This window comes from Odontesthes bonariensis, chromosome 15 (assembly GCF_027942865.1).
Source record: "Odontesthes bonariensis isolate fOdoBon6 chromosome 15, fOdoBon6.hap1, whole genome shotgun sequence".
Classification (NCBI taxonomy): domain Eukaryota; kingdom Metazoa; phylum Chordata; class Actinopteri; order Atheriniformes; family Atherinopsidae; genus Odontesthes; species Odontesthes bonariensis.
In genome coordinates, this window is record NC_134520.1 from 4,887,027 (window position 1) to 4,905,000 (window position 17,974).

The following is a 17,974-nucleotide window of genomic DNA, read 5'->3' on the forward strand; positions in this document are numbered from 1 at the left end:
GTGCATCCGCGATAGAAACGATATAGAAACAGATTAGTATAAATGGCACCTAAATCTTGAAGTTCTTCCATCCATAAATTCTTTTAAAGACCTTTTAAAATTATCATTAACTGACCACTGCAATTGTTTTTAATTTCATTCCTTGTTCGCTGTCTGTTTTTTAGTGTCTGTGTATACTCAGTTTTTAATATGTTTACTTCTGTTTAGATGTGATGTAGTAGTGGTTTTGTCTTGTCTCTTGTGTTTTATTGTAATGTAACTTTTTTAAGCCGCCTTCTTGGCCAGGACTCCCTGGCAGAAGAGTTATTGTAACTCAATGGGACCATTTCCTGGTTAAAGAAAGGTTAAATTAAAAAAAAAAATGTTTTGACACAATCTTCAGCTGATCATGCAGCTTTTAGATTTCAGTCATCTCTTAAGTACAAAACAGGAGAAGTCAAAATTAATTATTCCTCCCGATTTATGCAAGCCTGCTTTAGGTCGTGGTGTTGATTAAAATGTTGCTTATGTGGTAGATCAATACTTCACCTTTTTGTTTTTTGTCTGTTTTTTCATTTTTCAAAAACTTTGTACGGTGGGGCTACAAATTTGAATCACTTCTTTATGATGAATTTGGCAATGCAATTTTGGTATTTTTCTGATGATGGAATGATCATAAAATCGATCTATATAAAGAAAATGATGGCGCAGAAAAAAATAAAAGTGATCGCAGATGAATTATCTGAAGCATTGAATATCAATAAAAGCACATCTGCTTTCATCAGGTATGAGAACATTTTTTTTTTATTTGGAGTCGTTTGATTTAATTTTTTTTTCTTCTGTAAATTTAGTCCAATCTGCGCTCCTTACAGTGTGTCACGGGACGGTGTGTTGAGCACTAATCACCCTCCGTACCTGCCGGCAGGTTACTGTACATTCCTGCGATTCTCCTCTTATCCTCGCCGTCCCTGCCCTAGTGGAGGAGGCCAGAACCGCAGCTCTGAGCACAGTTTCCTGTTGAGTTTCCCTGTTACTGGGACAGGAACTCCCTGCTCGACTTCTCCTCCCCGCCCATGGTAATAACACCGACCGAGGATAGATTTCTCTGGCCGACGACAGAAAATACACTCGGAGTTAAGGCGTCTAAACTCGGGACGTCTGCGGTTGCGAGAGGGATCGACATTCCCGGCTACATGGCGCTGTAGTGGGGTCCACACACACACTCAGACAAACAAGTTTCCCCCTGCTAACCAACAACTCCGGGTAAGTAGAAGTGATTGATCGCGAAGTTGGTTTGAGAGTTTGTGGATCTTCGGCTACCTCGCCTACGGCTGAGGGGAAAAAAAAAAAGTTGCGTTGCATGGCTTTGGGTGTATTCTACATAACACAGCTTCGTTATAAGTTGACTGTGTGAAGCGGAGCCGGATTTCAAATATACCTCAGAATAATTAGCTTCATAAGGGTTAACAGCTTGTTGCAAAGCAAAGCCATTTTCCTGGCTCACAGGCCTGAGCTGTGACTAATCTCAGGCCACGGCACGGAACAGGGATAGAGTCATTACATGCTTGAGACAGGACTTCTACACATCAAAGACCTTTTTCTCTCGCGCTTAATGAATTTATCTGTGTTTTTATAAGAATTTGCAGTCCGGAGTAGTGATTAACGCGTCCGCCAGGTGTGATAACTGCAGCATAACAGAAGTTACTTAAAAAAGAAAGTTACACACGACATGGTAAGCAAACGAATTGACTGTAAAGGGTGAAATTTTAGCGGAATTCCTCGCTTTTCCCTTTATTTCCTTCCCGGAGTTTTGCCTGGTGAGGTTGCTGAAGTGGCCAGCCGGGATGGCTGCGTTCCGTTCAGATGTCCATTTTCCCTCACTGTACACAGCACTTTCACGGAGTAGGAATTGTCTGTGAACTTATTATTCTCATAATTTCTTTGGAGGTCTCTTATCGGTGTCAGTTTGGAGTAAAAATAGGGAAGGAAGGAGGGAAGGAAGGAAGGAAGGAAGGAAGGAGGGTGGCCGGAATGAGGTATTAAGATATTGTAGGTAATACTACATCAGTTGTAATTTTTTTGGTGAGAATGGTGCAGTTTATCTCTCTGTGGTTTAGTGTTTTTTTTGGGTAAGCTAAATGACAACACACCGCAAGGGTTGTACTACAGTATGCAAAGTATGCAGTATAGGAAAGCCACTAAAACTCGGCGGCTACCTTAGCTTGCCACCATTTCCTGCCGACTTTTTAACCATGATGATGTATATTTGCTATTCCTCTTAAGAGAGTAAAACTACAAAATAACCTGAATATGTAAGAAGGCCTGTCTTTGACCAATTCTGCCTGATATTCAAAATGACCAAATGAATGAGTTAATAGTTTTGTATAATCACTTGAGAGCATATGGAGACTGCACACAAGTATGTTGGAGAATGTATTTGCACTTACTGATAAAGTGAGACGGTTCTCAGAGTGATTTTTGTATTGATAAGTGGTAACTGTGGTCTGATATCCTGCAGCGTGTTGAACAGATGAATTTTCACACCCCTGTCTCAAAAAAACATCTACTTCCCCCATGCTGGCACAGTTTGATGCAACAAGCTGGTGAATTTATGAAGCAGGCTTCGCTGCAGCTGTTTAGTGTTTTCGTGTTGCCACGTCTGGGGAAATGTGTGAGGGGAGTGTTTTGCAGGGGATTGATTCTTGATTTTGTGTCAGTTTCCCACTTGAGACAAATGTTGCGGCCTCACCATCCATTAAAGTGAGTGTGATCTGCTGGTATTTGTTTGTCACTGAGCCGTTGAAGTGTGAAATGTTTCATCTTTTCTTCTGCTTCACAAGGCAATTGCAAACCATTCGGTCGATGTTTCCCCTTTTTGAAAATAGTGTTTGGTAACTGCTGTTTGTATACTTGAACTACCTCACAAGGCATCTTTATATAAATGATAAAACAAGAAAACGAGTATGCACTCATGCATATAGTATCAGGTCTACCGGAGGTTTTCTGTGTTTCACACCACTGTTGCCTTGCAATTACAGTTGAGTTGCACATTTTAACTTGTACTCCTCACATTATAGAAAAAAGGACATTTGAAAAAGTCATCAGCATCCGTAACCGATATAGATAAAAGGTGGATTTAGCCTCCAGTTTGAAAAATGAAGTCCAAAAAAACGCAACCCTTGCACTTTGTTTGGGGCCCACTAGGTTATAAAATATCTCATTCAGGGATTGGCTCAGTCGCAGGGGATTTCTGTGTCACACTCCCAGCTCAAATCGTGCTGCATTTGCAGTGCCTTGGAAGTTGGAAGTCAAAACAGCAGTTGTAGAAAGAAAACTTCAGAAGAAAATTAGTAAAAAAAAAAAGTAGGCTATATAAACAGCAATTCTTAACATCAGCTTTTAAAAGCTGAAAAAAAAGTTCAATCGACGAACAGTCAAGCCCAGGGTTTTGCATTCAAGTATTTCTCTATCAGTAGGTTGTTGGTAGCGATAGCTTGGTTTTCTGTGTGTGCTAGTAGGAGCTCTCAGGCTATTTGCTGTAAGCTCTGTCATGTGGTAATAATGTGCATGGGAGATGTTGAGTAGTGCCACTGTCAAAAGAGGCAGAACCTGCAGAAGAGAGGAATGAAGTGAACGAGTGACTGCACTACCTAAAACAGGTCAGTGTGAACCGAGCTGTAAATTCATGGTGGAAAAGGGAGCTGTTGTACTGTCTCTTTGACCAAATATTTCAGACATTTCATGAAGATCTAAGGGAATAATGTCCACTTGTTAAAAAAAAAAAAGGGGGGGGGGCGGAGCTAAGGCCACAGCTTGACTATTAATGTCACCAAAATAGGGAGAGAACTATCATCATAGCTGCAGCATTGTGGTTAGCTATTTTTCTTCTGTTATTTGGGTCATTTGGGTTTGTTTGCAGATATATTAATCGGCCTATCACCGGTGAGTGCCTTGTGTTTGACGTCAGCACAGAACACCTAGGTTTTTCACACCTCGCTCCCAAAAAACATCAACTTCCCCCTCACTGACGCAGTTTGATGCAACGAGCTGGTGAAGTTATGTAGTAGGTGTCATTGCAGCGGTTTGGTGTTTTCGTGGGAATTTCATCTTGTCTGGGGAGAGGTCTGAGGTGAATGTTTTGCAGGGGATTGATAGGTTACGTACTTGAAACCAGTTTAAGCTCCTTACTGTGTAATTATGCAGGAAGCCCTGCAGACACATGGTGTGCTGCTTCAGCGGTGGTTATTGCAGACTAAATGAACACTTCTTTGATTTGTTCCTTCTCTGCCTCATATGGGGGGGACGCTTCTAGAAGGAACTGTGCACTAAGGCAAAACCACAAAGTTTCCTTTTTTTTTTAAAGAATAAAGGGCACTGTTTCTCCCTACACTTAAAAATGATTAACAGTTTTACAAGTTGTTGTACTTTCTACTTTGTTTGTTTTTCGCCAGTATTTCCAGGGGAGCAGTGTCCAAGCAAAAAGGGTATTTTTAATTAAAAAAAAATGTTTTTTTTTGTACGTGGTACTCTTGCTACATGTTCAGAATGTGCATCACATGCTCTCAGTCCCTGAGGTTCGTAGTTCCCTGTTTTGATGACTGATTTATAGTCGACACTGCTTACTTAAACTGTCTGCACTTCGGGTTGACATACTAAAAAAAAGACGTCTGACTAAATCTTTGCTGAGGCAAGTTTGGAACCCTGCTTTACATTTCTCTCCCCATCTGACTTCCTTCTTTGTTTTGGGAACTGTATTTTGCAACCTACCTCATCTATTTTTAAGTTTTTGGTATTACGATGCCTTCAGCAGGCTTTCGCTTACTGATGAATTTAGCCTATGCTTACAGTGTAGAATGATCACATTTATTATATATAAAAGTGAGTTATCCCTCACTTTTTATTAGTGAGGGATAAAAAACATATATATATATATAAAAAAAGGTATCACAATGTTTAATTCCTGTCAAGAAACCTGAACTCTGTAATGTCAACAATGCAAGAAAGGCCTAAAAATAGCACACTAACCTGCATTAATGTGTCAAAATATCTTTTTTATTTATTTATTTTTTTTAACCTCCCTGGCAGCTGAAAAAACGAATGTTTCTACTTGTGTCAGTGTTACAAATATTTTGATGGCAGCAAAGTTTTTCGCCAAAATGAAATGATGATTCGTGTCGTGGAGTCTGACCAACTGTGCGTCAGAGGGGTGGTTAACAGACTTCAGGCAGCTGTTCGGATCTTCTGGTCTTTACACCCTGCGTCATACTTCCCTCGCTTCTGCAGAGCAGGATGCCGGTGACCCCCGCCGACCCCCGATCCTGTGAACGCACCGACCGCACGGCTTTTGTGTTGCCAGTTTGTGGGATTGTTGGGCTCACTGTCCGTTCTGATTGCAGCAGGGTTTTTTGATTGTTCACTGTCAGTGATGTCTGGCAGTCAGCAGCACTGTGAGAACGCTAACCAAAGCATGTCACACACTTGGTGTTAAAGTGCCAGTCTGTTTACATCTAGCTTTAATTTAGCTGACTGCATGCAGAATACAAAACAAAGAATGGTTTCTAATTGTTTTTTTTGTTTGTTTTTCTACAAAAAACTGACAGTGACTGATCATGCTATCATAGGCAGTATGTGTTGGATCTAATTGAGTAGGTCTTTTTTTTTTTTTTTGTAACCAACACACATGCTTGTACATGAAATGAGTGCAGACATATACTCAGGTATGTTGTTATACAACTGTGACCACGTAAAGGTGGAGTATGCAAGGTGAAATGTGGCAAGATGTGGAGCGACCACAAGTAAATGCCAGAGAGATGAGGTCATGATTCAGCTCTGACCTTGTTGGCTGATACTGAGGCTGAGTGGACAGGAAGCATTGTGAGCTTTGAACAAAGACGAACCAAACACCACGTGAGGCACCTTCTGAGGAATTTTTAAGACCCAAAGTTGCTCTGTGTACGGTTATATCCGCCTCATGTGTTGAGGGTTTTCATTATGAAGTTCTCTTTGGTTCTACCAACCAGCTGCTTGTCTTTACTGCTGTTGTTTGAGGCTGAGTCCCTCAGGCTACGTGCCCACGACAACGCTCTGAAGCATAAACGCAGATGTCCGTTTTTTTCCTCCACAATTTATCTGCGTTCTCACGAGCGTCTTGGGGTGGATATCTGTCTACCCATGGGAACAGGGAAAACGTATAAAACTCGCAGTTTGCCGATGTAGTATGCACGCCCCGGACGTAGGTGGCAGTAGCAACAATACCTTTGGTATTGTTATATGAGTTATATTGTTATATATTAATAAATATGAGAAATTTCTGTTTTGTGGCTACTTCCTCCGCGTCAGTTGGAAGAAAATGGCGAAGCGCGGCGGCAACAACAGTACGCCTTCAAACTTTGTTTGGACAGATGATGAGGTCCAGTTGCTACTGAACACGACACTGAACTACAAAGCCAGGAAGGCAGTGGATAATGTGGATTGGGAGAGTGTCCAAAATAAATATAGTGAGATATGTGAGTCGTTAATGAAGAACTACCCACTTAACGTGTGCAAAAAACGCACTTCTGCGTTTTGAACTGTTCCTACGGTGACGAGAGGTTGGATCGTTTTCAAGATCTCCACTCTGGAGGGCGTTTGCGTTTTCTCCGTTTTGAACTCCTAAAAACGCCGTCGCCGTGTGCAAGATAGGCACATCTGTCGAAATGTTCTGCGTTTATCTGTCGTTACCGTTGTCGTGGGCACGTAGCCTCAGATACATTCATACGCCCTTCTTAGGAGGAATTATAATAACTTGCTGATCCTATCGTGTATTGATTGGTTCTACAGTTTTGGAATTTGTTCACACAGAACTGATGCCATGCTCATCAGCTTGAGTTGTACTGCTTTGCTCTAATTGGGAAATCTCGGCATACTAAACCTTCAATGGGATAAAACCAACATGCATAACAGCTGCATATCAGGAGCGTGATAGTTACGTTTGAACTAAAACAAAAAGACGATGTAATTCAGCGTGCAAATAAAGGTTATTAATAAGGTCATGCTTATTAAGGTCATGCTCTGCTTTCAGTTTTCCGTCAGCAGCAGCTCAGACCTGTGGTTTTGGACAGAAATTGTGACTCATGCTCCTTTGACCTTTCCAGCGGCATGGCCTCCACAGTGACCTTAGAGGATGCCCTCTCCAACGTGGACCTGCTGGAGGAGCTGCCTCTCCCGGACCAGCAGCCATGCATCGAGCCTCTCCCCTCCTCGGTCATGTATCAGGTCAGTGCTGAGTTTGTCCGCTGTCCAAATGCTCATTTATTTGCATACCATTCGCACAGAGGTGCAAACGTATGCAGTGTATCCATACACATCATGCACACATTTACATGAAATGGCAAATATTTCATCTTCCCACAGCCCAACTTCAACACAAACTTTGAGGACCGAAATGCATTCGTCACCGGCATCGCCAGATACATCGAGCAGGCCACCGTCCACTCTAGCATGGTACTTATCAGCACTTCGTTATCATTTTCTGTTCACTCTCTGCTGTGTTTGGACTTGCTGGGAAGTAATGAATTTCAGAATGGGGTGAAAGGCTTGTTGGAACCAGGATCTGGTAAAGAACATTTGGTATTGTCCAGCAGGCAACTCACAAGATCCGCGCCCAGAAGCAAATGTCCTGGGGACAAACGGATGCTTTGGACCATCCCTTGACAGGACTAGCAGGCCTTTGTGTCTAATTAGTGAGGGATAATTGCTCAGGGCCTCGATGAAATAGCACTTTGTGTGGAGGCAGGGCGAGTTTTCTCTTCCACCCACTGCGAATAAATGACAAGCAGTGGTGCGTGCATGTATTAGTGTTATTGTGCTTTGTTTTAGTTTATACCATCTTTGCCAGTTTGAAATCCATTTTTAAAATGATCTTTGGATGACCTTGAAGCACTGATGTGAGCGACTGCTTTTGTTTGCTGGATTAGAACGACATGTTGGTGGAGGGGCAGGAGTACGCCACCATGCTCTACACCTGGAGGAGCTGCTCTCGTGCGATTCCACAGGTAAACTCTGCTTTTCTAAAAAACATTCTTTCAGCGTTTCTATTTCTTTTTCATACTTTTCTTTATCTGTATGAAAGTCTTGAGGTTCTTTTAAGCTCTCAGTTTGACCAACTGCACAGTTTTTGGCTTTGGGCAATCCCAGCTGCTCACTTTTCTTACATATTAGATGGTTTATTCAAAAACCAATGTCATCTGATAATGTTACACCTTGATATGTTGGTCAACAAAATCTTCCTTCTCTTAGGATTCAACTCAGTTTCCCCTCGACATTAATGTCTTGTTGTTTCTTCTTCTCTCAGGTGAAATGCAACGAACAGCCAAACCGAGTGGAGATCTACGAGAAGACTGTGGAGGTCCTCGAGCCGGAAGTCACCAAGCTGATGAACTTCATGTACTTCCAGGTACTGTTTTAAATTTCGCCAGCAGGGACTCTTACTGGTTGTGTGCCGCAAAGCCTGTACTCACAAGCTGCGTGATATTTGTCCAGCGCACGGCAATCGATCGTTTCTGTGGGGAGGTCCGCCGCCTGTGTCACACGGAGCGCAGGAAAGACTTTGTCTCGGAGGCGTACCTGCTAACGCTCGGGAAGTTCATCAACATGTTCGCGGTGCTGGATGAGCTGAAAAACATGAAGTGCAGCGTCAAGAACGACCACTCTGCATATAAACGGTATTCGGAGGCTTTGACCTGTTGGTGTTTATAGCGTAGCAGCACAGCCGGTGTCCTCTGCAGACACTAGATGGCAGCATCAGTCTGCACCCCTGAAAACCATTTCCTGTGGGTTGAATGCTTTGAATGAAACATTTATATCAGTTTGTCTGCAGGTTTAATCATTAAAAACTTTAGCCGTCTGGGAGAATAGCCTGAAAATATAACATCAATGAAACATGAATGAAGTTGGTCTTGATTGAATTTGTTTGTAAGTCCAATTATTTATTTTAATTTATTTAAGTTTTGTGGCCCTCTCTGAATGGTTTTTAGCTGCGGGCGCAGCGTGAACTCTGTCTTTAGCCTTTATGAGTTTACATTTTGCTGTCCCGGCTCTTTTAAAAATATGCTGACTTGATGACCAGCAGTTGGAGTTTGAACTGTGGCCGCAGACGCACAGAAATCTATTAACGAAATTCTTAAATGCTGAGGGAGCAAGTTTTGTAGCTGTTTTATGATTTCTGTGGATTTCCATTTATGAATTTGTGAGACATTTACTCTCACATTTGTCCTTGCTAATTGGTTAAGTGTAAGTTGCACTGAATCTACAGATATGTGCAGTGTCTGTGTGTTCAGTTTTAACTGCAGTAAGACTCACCAAGGCGAATAATGCTAATCATGCTCTGTATAATTGAATATCAAACTGTTGATGTTTGTTGTTGAATTTTTTTCTTTTTTTTTCTCTAAATAAAATCACTAAAGTGATATTTTCTGCTCCTGCTTAGAGCCGCTCAGTTTCTCCGAAAGATGTCCGAACCTTCATCCATTCAGGAGTCTCAGAACTTGTCCATGTTCCTGGCAAACCACAACAAAATCACTCAGGTTGGTCTGAAGCGCGTCTACTGTACACAATATTTGAAAATATTTTACACACTAGTGTTTTTTTTTTCCTGCTGTTGTCATAATGTATATCGTTTTAAACCTAAGAGTCAAATCTACAGACACCAAGATGAAGTAATATCAGCAGATCGTTTCAGAATATTTACATGAGAAATATGTTAAGAATCCATTGAAAGTCCTCTGCATCTGTTGTAGTGATGTGGTTTAATATTCATTCATGCCTTCCGCACTGTTTACCAGTCACTGCAGCAGCAGCTGGAAGTGATTAACGGATATGAAGAGCTGCTCGCAGACATCGTCAACCTGTGTGTTGATTACTACGACAACAAACTGTACCTCACTCCCAGTGAGAAACACATGCTGCTCAAAGTATGTACCTATTAACTGCTGCTGAAATTCAACTCATTCTCCTACTACTGGAGCATTGTTGAGCATTGCGGGCATCCTGTTTATAACCACTGCCCACCTCCACAGGTCATGGGTTTTGGCCTGTACCTTATGGATGGAAACAGCAGCAACATCTACAAACTAGATGCCAAGAAGAGAATTAACCTCAACAAGATTGACAAGTTTTTCAAGGTACGCAGGGATGTTATAGGCACAAAAGAAAGTTCTGGGAATCAGATAACGTCTAGTTAATGAGATGTAATGCCAAGTAAACATCAAATAAGAATTGTTTTGTTTTTCAGGCCTTAACACCTGGCTTTCTTTAAAACGGCTTTCTTAAACTTGAGAGCTTTCTAGAAAACTTAAAACTGTCCATTAAAAGTTTTTATTTCTTAGCCTCTGAAGAAGCTAGAAGCATGAAACAAAACTTCAACTTTTATTGTAAATCACTGACTTTGCCCTCATATTTGTCATATTTACCTTTTTTTTTTTTTTTTTTTTTTTTTTTAATTAAAGTAGCGCATCTTGAAAATGTTCATGTGTCTTAAAACCTTCTCATTTCTTACAACTTTTTTGATGGGAACAATTGTTTTGATTTGCCATCTACTGGTTGGTTCGATATTAATGATGGACCTTTGTGTACTGTTGTGGTTCACAGCAACTCCAGGTGGTCCCGCTGTTTGGTGACATGCAGATCGAGTTGTCCCGGTACATTAAGACCAGCGCTCACTTTGAAGAGAATAAATCCAGGTGAGAGGAGAACAATGCATCCGTCATTGTCAGGGAAAAGTAGAATGAAAGATTTACTGGTATGCATTTATGTAAAGATGGAGAATAAAGGTAGAGCGTATGCACTCTTAGAGCTGGGCTTATACTGACTTTTGACTTAAATTAGATTAGTTTTAGATGTTAGAAGTTTTCAGGCGATACCATTTGCCAGGCTGCGAGCTGCACATGTGAACTAAGATTCTCAGTCATTTAACTTGTAAATGCAGCCGACATGAAGACACAGATTTAGTCAGGAGGGATTTTTATTGGACAACATTCCAACTGCAAAATCGTTCCCCGCTGCTTGTTAACATGTAGCAGTACTTTCTGTTCACTCTCTGCTGTGTGTGTGTGTGTGTGTGTGTGTGTGTGTGTGTGTGTGTGTGTATATATATATATATATATGCCATATTTCTTGCCCATATCACACTCTGTACTTGTAGAGAAAGCCGTTGTTAACTATTCTCCTTTAACTACTGAAACCAACAGTGAGTTTATTTTTCAGTTTCCCTCTTTCTCTGTAGCACCAAGCTCATTTCTTCTTAGAGATGGTTTAAATCTCCAAAAACTGACTCCAAACGTCCTTGTGGTCAGTCACTGTGGTCCAAACTGAAATATCACTAAACTATTTGGGTGGTTTTCGCTGGCATAATGCATAGACATTATATTCCTCTGAGGATGAAGGCAGCAGACTTTTCCTTGTTTGAGATTGGGTTTAGATGAAATGTTCCCACAGCTATTGAAACAATTGCCATCAGCTTTGGTACACAACTTCACGTTCTCCTTGGGGTGAGCTGTAATCTCTATTAGGACCCTTCGACTGTCAGTTTGCCCATTGTGTTGGATTATGACTGAACACATACAGAACAAATGACTTCCCAGTCAGCTTCAGTATTAGTGAACAGAAGAATGCTCTAAAGTAAGATGGAGAACGTGATGCATATTCTTCAGGATTGCACATGATTGGACATGCTTAGCAAACGGTAAGACGAAAAGAAAATAGCCAGCCTTAACCTTTAACATAGATGGTGACTGTGGGGACACTCTACAGCTATGTGATATAAGTACAGCTCCTGTCATCTTTTAAATAGTTTTGGCTATCTGATGGCCATAAAATCCCCATTACCAATTTTGTTTCCCTTTTAGTTACTATATTTAGATGTGTTCATATCATATAATGGCATGCTGTAGTTGTATTATTTCCATGGTTGCTGTTTTGTTTACAGCTTTTGATAACGGGATGAAGTATAATTGTTCAGATCACAACCTCCTGCTTCATCTTCTTCATCTTATCATAAGTGATTGTTTGGTTTTCTACCTTCCTGTCCGTGTTGGCATGCCAACCAGGATCATGTTGTATCACTAAAATCTCGTCTCTGCTTCTCTTTTTTGCAATCCTCCCCCTCCCCCAGGTGGACTTGCACCTCTATATCCAGCAGCCCCCAGTATAACATCTGTGAGCAGATGATTCAGATCAGGGAGGATCACATGCGCTTCATTTCCGAGCTCGCTCGTTACAGCAACAGTGAGGTTGGTATGGAATACCTTTGGGGTTAACATGTGATTCTCAAACGCACTTGGTCATCTGTGAGGTACTACATGTTGTGACAATACATCGCTGGCTGGGCTGGAGAGCGGATCAGTACATTACTCCTGTACACTCATTCTTTCCTTCACATATGAGCCCAATAGGAGGGGGAAAAATCTCTAAGCACCATCAGGCCATTTCAGCTGACACTCTTTCACACTAAGATAGCTTTACAGTAGTTTGTTTTTTTTCAATGCTTCCAGCTATATCGTTGATATAATTTCACCCCCTTCGTCAGTTTTCACTAATCTGTGCTGTGAGAAAAATCAGGGTTGTGTGAAGCGGACATTCAGCATGGCTTTTGTGGAAATGTTCATTTGTCCACGTAGGTGGTGACTGGATCAGGGCGTCAAGAGTCCCAAAAGACGGATTCCGAGTACAGGAAGCTGTTTGACTTGGCCCTGCAGGGCATTCAGCTGCTCTCCCAGTGGAGCGCTCACGTCATGGAAGTGGTGAGGAAGCACAAACTGTACACAGAAGGGATACTCTGGCATTGATAACTTTTGTTGACATTAAAATGGTTACAACTACGTCGCTGGCTTTCGTCTGGTCACGGTTTTGAGGAACCTCTCTGACTTTCCCCACAGTATTCCTGGAAACTGGTTCACCCGACAGACAAATATTCCAACAAGGAATGTCCTGACAACGCTGAAGAGTATGAGCGGGCCACGCGTTACAACTACACAAGCGAGGAGAAGTTTGCCCTCGTAGAGGTCTGCTCTAACATTACGTTCACAGAAGGCTTTCAAAGTAGCACCAGCTCCATTGTTTATCAGCTGTTGTGCTTTTGGCAGGTGATGGCTATGATAAAGGGACTGCAGGTGCTGATGGGACGCATGGAGAGTGTGTTCAATCACGCCATCCGTCACACCATCTACTCGGCGCTGCAGGACTTCTCTCAAGTTACTCTGCGCGACCCGCTGCGGCAGGCGATCAAGAAGAAGAAAAATGTCATCCAGAGGTGCGGATCTGTTGTTAGTCTCTAGGCCACCAAAAAAAATAAAAAATGCTATCAATATTTGGTTTCTACTCCTCCACGTTCATAGATGGTATATAAAAAAAACAAGTGGCAGCAGATTGTGCTCAGACTCCTTACAGTTTTTGACTTGTCCCGCAACTGCAGCGTTCTTCAGGCCATCAGGAAGACGGTCTGTGACTGGGAGACCGGGCGTGAGCCTCACAACGATCCCGCGCTCCGTGGAGAAAAAGATCCAAAGGGAGGCTTCGACATCAAGGTTCCTCGTCGAGCTGTGGGCCCCTCCAGCACGCAGGTCTCACCTCTGCTAATAAACCACTTCTTTACCCCCCCCATAACATTTCTAGGAATGTCACGGTCACAGGTGTGAGTCACTGCCGGTCTCATGATTGGATTTGATCATTTATAATCTGTTAAAGATTTGACGCATCTCCATTTCTTGCATTATTAGAATTACTGTATAACGCAGTAGGTAGGTACAGTAGATTTTCAGCAATAAAAGCAGTCCAATCGGTCAAATTCCCTTATTATTAAAATCTTACAGTGGCATATAATATACAGGCTGAATCTTTTCAGCACCTTTATCTGAGTGACCCACTTCCTAATGCACATACTGCTTGTTACATGGAAGATGTTTGCAACAAGTCCACATATTTGATGTAATTTGACCGTGACCTAATTTGGAGTCCTTTGCTATGGCGTTAGAATTGTGCCACATTCCCGAGCAATTAGTGGTGCATTCTGTGCGCAGAAAAAATATTTTTAAGTCGTATTTTGAGCAGAAAATATTCCTGTGCAAAGAATAACTTAATCTGAGCGAGCAAAAATAAGTTGTGCACACGCCAAATTCGCTTCTGTGTTTGCTCCCATCTGTGTTGACCCTCAGCGTTATTCATCTGCTCCCACACTGATCTCTCCTCTGTGCGCTCCCTGCACACACGCTCCCAGCGTCCTGTTGGCGCTCAGTTCTGTTCGGCGCGGTCGCTCAACTTTGTGCGGAGTTTTAAATGTGCCCCGAAACCAACCAATCACAGGCTGGTTTTCAGTTGGGCTGTAACAGTTTTGAGAGTAGTCATGATTTCAGAAAAGGAAAGAGGAATATTACTTTAACATTACACATTTGATCATTGTATTGATATCTTTCAAGCCTTTTAGTTTGTTTAAAAGTTAATCTGGTCTCATATTAACAATTCATTAAGTGTAATTCTTCTTCTTCTGCAGTTATGGTCACAGACTCCGTCTGACTTTCTGTTCTCTTTTCTGAATGACCTTTAATAAGTCTTGCATTCACATGAATCTCAGGCGCAGACGTTTCTCCGTATAAGATTACTTGACAAAACTATCAATGTGTGATTACCTTTACCTGTTGGTGCTTTTAATGTCAGACGGACACCAGACATATTGTTTCGTGAATCATGTTGCATAAACCACGCAGATTTATCAGCTTAGAGGAGAGTTCCAAGAATTAATCTGCTTTTCAGGTGCGTGACTGTAAAGCTCAGCTAAACGCTCACCTTCAGGAATAATCTGCCCCGAATTAACTTAAAATTAAACGAGTTTAACTTCTGTGTTTCCTCTAAAAGTAGATGAATATGACGAAAAGGTTGTTTTTGATTGCGAAAAAAAAAAAAATCCTCAGACGTGTCGGATCTGGCACAGACGGTTTCCATTCAGGCTACATTCCAAAAGATGATTATTAAAAAAGATGTACGTGATAACACTAAAAGGATTTCCCCTGCATTCTCTTTGTGTTATCACATTTCTGACTACGCAGCTCTACATGGTGAGGACCATGCTGGAATCTCTTATTGCCGACAAAAGCGGCTCAAAGAAGACTCTGCGCAGCAGTCTTGAGGGCCCCACCATCTTGGACATTGAAAAGTTCCACCGCGAGTCATTCTTTTACACGCATCTGCTGAATTTCAGTGGTAAGAAGAGTTCGGTTCTGTGGCTCCTGACGGCCCTTTCCGAGCTGCGTGGCAGCCGTCGGAGACGCTGTAATAAAACCGGTCCCTGTCCTTCTCTCGTCTCTCTTCCATGCAGAGACTTTGCAGCATTGTTGTGACCTCTCCCAGCTTTGGTTCAGAGAGTTCTTTCTGGAGCTCACGATGGGTCGCAGGATCCAGTTCCCTATCGAGATGTCCATGCCCTGGATCCTCACCGACCACATCCTGGAGACCAAGGAATCTTCTATGATGGAGTAAATATCTCCTTTTTTAAAAAAATTATTATCTTTATTTTATTCAAGACGAGCCTGGACACATTCATGTGGAAACACTACCCAACAGCCCTGACAACTCTAACCATACTTCTCATAGTTAGCATTTCACTGATGTTTAGATTTACATGTAAAGTATCCACTTTGCATTGGAAAGCCACCAGCAAGTGAAACTGGCTGGGCGGAAGTCCTGTTTAGCCAGTGTTCACTCTAAAGTTGTCAAGACATACAGCGCTCTCCATAATGTTTGGGAAAAAGTCCCATTTTTCTTCGAGTTCCCCCCGAGTTCATACATTTCAGTTCCACCGTGTAAAAACAACACTTTTTATACACAGTCCCCTCATTTGAGGGCACCATAATGTTAGTTTATGATTACTTAGGTGTTTCATTGCTTCATCAGTGCAGGGATAAGATGAGCAGCAAAGTGCTAAACATGACTTCTTTAATGTACCCACAATTACTTTGTCCCAAACAGCCCTGAAATTAGGGGACTGTGTATAAAAAGTGTTGTAGTTTCTACCTGGTGGAACTGAAATGTATGAAAAAAAGGCTTTGAATTAAAGCCTGGAATGTGCACTTTAATCGCGACTGAATTGTTTGATTTTTAGAATTTTACACAGAAAGAAAACCGTGACTTTGTCTCAAACATCATGGAGGGCGCTCTAATTCTGGGTGAGGGGTGACTCGTCGCAGCTAATCGCCACCTTTTCTCCGTATAAGAGATGCTGTTTTTAACATTTGCTGCAGGATTACTTTGATACAAGGCAGATTTACATAAGCCATTAAGCACATCAACTGGCATGAGCCATGAGTGCTGTAACTCTTTAAATGTTTGCCAAAAATTTGCTCAGTTTGAATATTTAATATGCAGAGTAGCATACTGTATATGGGAACGATGTGCAATTCAACACTGGAACACAATGGGTTATGTTCACATAATAAGATGTTTTTTTTCCTTTTTGAGCTTTACATATCTTTTTTTTTTTTCTTTTTTTTGTATCCGACTACACATTTCACAATCTGTGATTTGGTGAATGCATTGCATATATAATGCTTCCAGCACCTGTGAAAGTACATAAGACTAATCTTTTCTTTGATCTCTTGCAGGTATGTGCTGTATCCTCTGGATTTGTATAATGACAGTGCACACTACGCTCTGACCAAATTCAAGAAGCAGTTCCTCTATGACGAAATAGAGGCTGAGGTAACAGATTTGATGATTAAATGGCCATTTCAGCGACTTTAATCCTCTGTATCGGTGAAGCTGTGCAACAGAATGCCATTTTTCTAAATGCATTGTCTGCAGTGATGCCATCTATCCTAAATAAATCCCTGGAGTCCATCTTCCTCATAAATCTCAGCATGTCCATCACATTATGTCGCTAAATTTCCAGTCATTGCATAACAGCTTATAGAATGCAACTAATGTAATCTGTTGTGTATTAGGTTGCAAACACCAGTGTAAATGACTGTTCTTAGTAAATCAGGACTTTCCAAAGCCATGTTTATTTAATCTTGTTTCCTAGTAACAGCATGGTTGAATGAGTTGAGTTTTTTTTAGGATTGTCAGTTTTCACTTTAAAGATGACATGTTAATTTGTTGTTTCAGGTCAACTTGTGCTTTGATCAGTTTGTCTACAAGCTGGCCGATCAGATATTTGCATACTACAAGATCCTAGCTGGAAGGTGGGTGCTTACAGTACTTCAAAGGTTTAGAAAAACGCAAAATTTCCAAATGAATGGACAAGTGCGTCTGATACCGATTTATATCCAACACAGCTACAATTGTACAAACGTAGTCGGAGGGTGTTCACAAGTAAGGGGGGTAGAGACACTGTTATGTTTTTTTTCCTTGTATGTTGACTCTTTGTTTACTTTGAACGCGGCAGTCTTCTGCTTGACAAACGTTTGAGGGCGGACTGCAAGAACCAAGGCGCCAACATTCCCTGGCCTGCCTCCAACCGCTACGAGACTCTGCTGAAGCAGCGCCACGTCCAGGTATGTTCCGCCCCAGTCATGCGTTTTGACCTCTCTGTATCCGCCTTCTTTATTTCGCCTTCACACAGCGTCTCCCTCATTTAACCCAACGTGTACCTCAGCTACTAGGCCGCTCCATTGACCTGAACAGACTCATCACTCAGAGGGTTTCAGCAGCTCTTTACAAATCTATGGAGCTGGCCATCAACAGGTTTGAGAGCGAGGACCTAACCTCGATAATGGTACGTGATTTCAGTGAAAAAGATTTAAAGTAACGTTATCATTCGGTGCACACCTGAGAGCCATTTTTTCTTTGCATTTCTTGGTTAAAGGAACTTGAAGGTCTCCTGGAGATCAACCGCATGACACACAAACTCCTCAGTAAGTTCCTGACTCTGGACAGCTTCGACGCCATGTTCCGTGAGGCCAACCACAACGTGTCGGCGCCCTACGGCAGGATAACGCTGCATGTCTTCTGGGAGCTCAACTATGACTTCCTG

General features: G+C 41.9%; 1 protein-coding gene across 1 annotated transcript in view; it reads left to right on the forward strand.

Moving 5' to 3' along the window:
- Positions 1 to 1,001: 1,001 nt before the first annotated feature.
- The window catches only part of cyfip1 (cytoplasmic FMR1 interacting protein 1), a 29,671-nt gene continuing 12,698 nt past the window's right edge, over positions 1,002 to 17,974 (forward strand). Inside the window, exons 1-22 of the mRNA XM_075484798.1 lie at positions 1,002 to 1,242; positions 7,113 to 7,233; positions 7,372 to 7,461; positions 7,935 to 8,012; positions 8,312 to 8,413; positions 8,500 to 8,681; positions 9,446 to 9,542; positions 9,801 to 9,929; positions 10,035 to 10,139; positions 10,606 to 10,697; positions 12,128 to 12,245; positions 12,633 to 12,755; positions 12,891 to 13,016; positions 13,098 to 13,264; positions 13,427 to 13,574; positions 15,054 to 15,207; positions 15,323 to 15,479; positions 16,605 to 16,701; positions 17,107 to 17,183; positions 17,387 to 17,495; positions 17,597 to 17,716; positions 17,807 to 17,974. The exon at positions 17,807 to 17,974 is cut by the window's right edge and continues 32 nt beyond it. Coding sequence (XP_075340913.1) covers positions 7,117 to 7,233; positions 7,372 to 7,461; positions 7,935 to 8,012; positions 8,312 to 8,413; positions 8,500 to 8,681; positions 9,446 to 9,542; positions 9,801 to 9,929; positions 10,035 to 10,139; positions 10,606 to 10,697; positions 12,128 to 12,245; positions 12,633 to 12,755; positions 12,891 to 13,016; positions 13,098 to 13,264; positions 13,427 to 13,574; positions 15,054 to 15,207; positions 15,323 to 15,479; positions 16,605 to 16,701; positions 17,107 to 17,183; positions 17,387 to 17,495; positions 17,597 to 17,716; positions 17,807 to 17,974 — 2,556 coding nt within the window. The 5' untranslated portion in view covers positions 1,002 to 1,242; positions 7,113 to 7,116. The remainder of the gene's footprint in view (positions 1,243 to 7,112; positions 7,234 to 7,371; positions 7,462 to 7,934; positions 8,013 to 8,311; positions 8,414 to 8,499; positions 8,682 to 9,445; positions 9,543 to 9,800; positions 9,930 to 10,034; positions 10,140 to 10,605; positions 10,698 to 12,127; positions 12,246 to 12,632; positions 12,756 to 12,890; positions 13,017 to 13,097; positions 13,265 to 13,426; positions 13,575 to 15,053; positions 15,208 to 15,322; positions 15,480 to 16,604; positions 16,702 to 17,106; positions 17,184 to 17,386; positions 17,496 to 17,596; positions 17,717 to 17,806) is intronic.